Raw genomic sequence first — 4,648 nt, 5'->3', positions numbered from 1 at the left:
TGTTACATACATCTAGCTCTTTTCATGCATGACAGGCAAAGTGCAACTAACCACCACTCGCAAGGGCTAATTTTTAAAAACGCATCGCTACACACGGCTTGGTTTGGGAAGCACGATCTTTATTCGATCTAGAATCTAGCTGTTCACGAAGGGGCTCCAGGTCGTCACAGAAACAAGAATTCCGGAGGATAAAATCTCTTCGTAGGTCAAAATTGCTCAAAATCTAAACCGTGAGTTTCGATTGTCTCGTAAGACACTTACCTTTGTAGATGGACAATTGAAATAGAAACGTTTTCTTTGTGCAAGAATCATCAAATCCAAGCTTCATCCCTATTGGAGAAGCTTAGTTACATAGACATAGAGTACCAAATAAGCTGTAGGACAATAGTCGAAAGGATAGGATAGGCTTGACTGCATCCTACAATCAAAGATCACGCAGGATCGATATGCCAACCGCTGGGCAGCGGCATTATTGCAGACCAAGTGACACGCCTAAAATCCTGAGATGAAGCTAGCAACTTACAACTCAACGACCAGCAAATACATATAAGATTATGATCCATTTGAAAAAGAACGAGTGCCCCACAAGCACACAAACATTAGACTCTGGCAACCGTGTGACATGCTAACGTTTAAGTGGACAGTCAAACCGCCACTAATACTTTACTGCAACGGTTTACAAATTATTGATCAGGATCCACATATGCTTTCTCTGAAGCTTTTCAGCAGAGAGACCATCTGTTGCCAAAATGCGACTGTCATATATCCCCTACCGCAAGGACTCACTCCTTGCAATCTTTGTTTCCAGCCAGCCAGGTCAACTGCACTTTGTAGCTGTGCAGAGGAAGCTGCAGATTGATCAGTATATAATACACGTGTCGGCAGATATTGAGGTGACAAGCTAAGGAACTACACCAAGGTCTTTGAAGTACTCATGTCCCAATGCACTTCGAGCAGTTATGCGACGGCTGGGATCCAAGCACAGCATCCTCTAATATACACCCCACCATCCACACACAAAACCCATCAGCCAAAGAGAGAGAGAGAGAGAGAGAGAGAGAGAGAGAGAGAGAGGGGGGGAGAGCGAATCGACAAAGCATAACCATCATACAAAAGAAACGTACAGATAGCAGATCAAGCCCCGCCGGATCCAATCCAGGGACAATAGTTGCTAAATCCTGTAGAAAAATCTTAGATGCTCAAAAAATGATGGGTGTTGTAGACACAAACGACAGTACTTGTCAGAGCGAAAATTTAACACAACACTCTCAGAAGTTGACCAATATTTCGACGGATTTCATTGCATGGTGAAACAAGACAATTAAGTGTCTTGTCGAAAGCATGTCCTTAAGCAAGTATGAACAATATTTACTTATGTCGAGAAGATTACCTTCGGAGGCCATTTCGGAAAAGCTGTTTTAAAATCGGGTAAAGAGGTTACTCCCGGCCAGACTTCTTCATTAGGTGTTCCCAAAACTCTACAGCATATAAGAATTTAATAAAACTCACTCCAAAACCCTGAAGGATACGTTTAAAAAATCTCGTAATTACCTGAAAATCTTAAAAAGCTCATCAATTTCAGAGTCTCCTGGAAAAAGTGGGCGTTGATTCACCATTTCGGCGAAGATACAGCCAACCGACCAGACATCCACAGGGGTAGAGTAATGTCGGGAACCTAGAAGTATTTCTGGTGCCCGATACCACAATGTGACGACCTACATACACTAACCATGTTACTGTTGAGTCAATTAAGTATAGCTAGGACCGTAAAGTATCTTCATACAGTACCTCATGAGTGAAAGTTCTCACAGGTATGCCAAAAGCCCTTGCTAGTCCAAAATCTGCTAGCTTTAGTGCATTAGTGCGCCTATCGATAAGAAGATTTTGAGGCTTCAAATCTCGATGAAGAACCCTGTGAGAATGGCAATACGCAATGCCTCGCAAAATTTGATAAAGATAGGTCTGAAAATAAAAAAGAAACTCTTGAACATGTCTTATTTCGAGGAATTGAGAGCCAGCGAGCGAACATGTTCGAGGCAAAATCAAATTTAGTGGGGAACTTTAATAAAAGGAGAAACGCGCGCGCGCGCGCATACACGCATTTACAGACTCTCTCTCTCTCTCTCTCTCTCTCTCTCTCTCTCTCTCAGAAGTGAACCTCTTACCATGTCAAATTTCTAATGTTCTTACTCTGATAAGGTTAACATCGGAGCAGTTGGAATAGTGTGAGAATCAAAACAGACAGTGGATACTCCGTTTAGTAGACGTGAGTTTGGAGACATACCACAAACATCTTAGTGAAAGCAGCTCAGACGACATAAGTGCATTTTACTCAATTCTGAAGAATACATTGATCTCATTTTCTGAAAATCGTGGACACAGCCAGGTCAGAAAAGATTCTCTCAGCAGAGATGCAATCTGTAGGAAGGTCAACAAACCTTCTTGGCAGTTGCACCTTCAGGCAAGTGCTTCGAGATGCATTCACCTTACAATACTTGAGATGCACAAGCAAAACTAATACTGAAATCGGTCAAAGCTGAAATAAATGCAACCTACTGAGTGTAGTAATAAATAGAAAGATAGTGGCACTGAGCAACAAGGAATGGAGCTCACCATACTTTGATTAAACGCGGATCTTTCGCTAAGTCAGGGCAGGTGTCCATGTGCTTCTTCAAGTCCAAATCCAGATATTCGAAAACTAAGTACAGCCTCTTTTCACTGTGCACAACATCTTGCAGCCTGAAATAACAAACACATAAGGCTGTTACATGTATATTACAGCATTAAGATAGTAATATGATTGTTGACCTAGGCCTGCTTGACATGACATAATACCGCGCATAAACAGAAGGCCGTACACCTAAAAGAAACACCAAGTCTAAGACGTTCCTTGCACTGGAGAGCTATTAATCCGCAGCCATTGTAAGGATAAAGCTGAGACAGACACAGGGCATCGAATTCTTGAATGTACCTCACAATGTTGCCATGTTGCATTTCTTTAAGAAGAGAGATTTCGCGTATTGCAGTGCTTGGAACTCCCTCGTCTTCTTGCTCGAGGCGGATTTTCTTCAAAGCAATGGTCTCGTTTGTTATCTTGTCCTTTGCTTTGTAAACAACGCCATATGTTCCCTCACCAATCTTCTCAACCTTCTGATACTGAGTATGAGTGGGAGTAAACAAAACCTTCAGAACAATGTAACACACAGGTTTGACAACACAACAAAATAGACGCAAGATAGGGTCGCACAATAGGTAAGCCATCCCACGCAGAGTAGAAACGGTGCCTACAAGTTCCAAAATTACAACCACGACTGCAGAAAAGAGTGCACTCAACGTGACCAGACGCCACCACTCCGATAAGAAACAACGAAATGGGAGACTAAGTGACAATACGAGTTTTCAAGTCAACTCTGAGGGCCCGAAAACAGAAAACTGCAGTCAAACTGTATGCAATGAGGTCTAACGGAGCAAGATGCGCGAATCGAGAAAGACAATGACTGGAAGAAAGCACGGCATTGCAACGAGGCCTTGCAGAGCAAGTTGCGTGAATCGAAAATGCCAATGGCTGGAACAAAAGACAAGGATTTAGCAGATCCATGATCTTACGGAATGGTAGTAAAGCAGAAACTTACAGAAGAGACAGAGAAAGAAGCAGAGAAGGCAGAGAGCGACTTACCTGGTCCATTGAGATGTTCGGGCAGAGCTAGCGCAGAAGGCCGCAGGCGAAGCCGATGAATGTTCAGACTGAACTACCCGAGAGTTAGGGTTTGGCAGCAGAACGGCGAGCCATAGCGAGACGCTGCCAAGGTCGAGAGGGAGAAGGTGAGAGAGAGAGAGAGCAAGGAGAAAGAACACAGATCAGCCCCCCTCGAGAATTTGGGGGGAAATGCTTACGTGGATGCCTCCCATTCGCTTGCATTTCCCTCTTTCTTTGTTGGACAGCCCTGACAGCGCCTGTTCCCACGGTCCGAATCTTGGTCGCCACAATCGCAGTGATTTTGGACTCTAGGACTCGGGAATCTACAAGGTAAGAGCCCCTTCCCAGGAATGGCCTCTGGCGATCTCCTCACAATATCTTCATCTGTGCCATAGTATTGAGGAAAAATAAAAAGGGATATAACAAGCTAACTACTAACCATGAAAAGCTTTAAAGTAAATATCATTTCTTGTCCTAGAACAAGGTACGTGCTACATTCACGTGACCAAATGCTAGAACTATTTGCGATCTCCAAACCCACAATTCATTGAAAGCTACTAGATCAATGAGTTCTCTCACCTTTTTATTTTGCAAGAATGTGTGAGAAAACTTGTAGTAAGTCCAGAAGCATTGCACCTGTGTCATGCTTAGATGTACATTCCTACCTTTTCAAACAAGGATTCTTTTGTTATCATGTGTTCCACTAGCTTGACATATGGAAGAAAGGTAAATAATTGCAAAACTTTGTAATCATGGTTTAGTTCCTCAATGGTTTAATGGGAGTTTCAATATGTCAATAATTAACAACATCAAAGGCGAGTTAATTCACCAAGTTTGCAACCCTTAGGTCATGCCAAATGAATGTGAGTTGGGGGGAAAGAAGTTGAGAATGGTGGGCATGTGAACTTTGAAGTGCTACAATCTGGTAGATAGGCTCAAATTTCTGTCTAT

General features: G+C 42.9%; 1 protein-coding gene across 1 annotated transcript; it reads right to left on the bottom strand.

The window, feature by feature from the left end:
• Positions 1-277: 277 nt before the first annotated feature.
• On the bottom strand, positions 278-3,874 carry CDC2 (cell division control 2). Its single transcript, XM_087666444.1, has 8 exons — positions 3,677-3,874; positions 2,972-3,156; positions 2,619-2,739; positions 1,789-1,962; positions 1,552-1,715; positions 1,391-1,478; positions 1,125-1,178; positions 278-991 (listed from the first exon to the last, which is right to left on the bottom strand). The coding sequence occupies exons 1-8, from the start codon at positions 3,683-3,685 to the stop codon at positions 902-904; spliced, it is 885 nt and encodes a 294-aa protein (XP_087522570.1). The 5' UTR covers positions 3,686-3,874; the 3' UTR covers positions 278-901.
• Positions 3,875-4,648: the final 774 nt, after the last annotated feature.

Source organism: Lygodium microphyllum, chromosome 25, assembly GCF_053477565.2.
Source record: "Lygodium microphyllum isolate KBCC chromosome 25, Lygodium_microphyllum_v1.1.10, whole genome shotgun sequence".
In the NCBI taxonomy this organism is placed as follows: Eukaryota; Viridiplantae; Streptophyta; class Polypodiopsida; order Schizaeales; family Lygodiaceae; genus Lygodium; species Lygodium microphyllum.
This window is presented reverse-complemented; position numbering and strand designations above follow the sequence as displayed.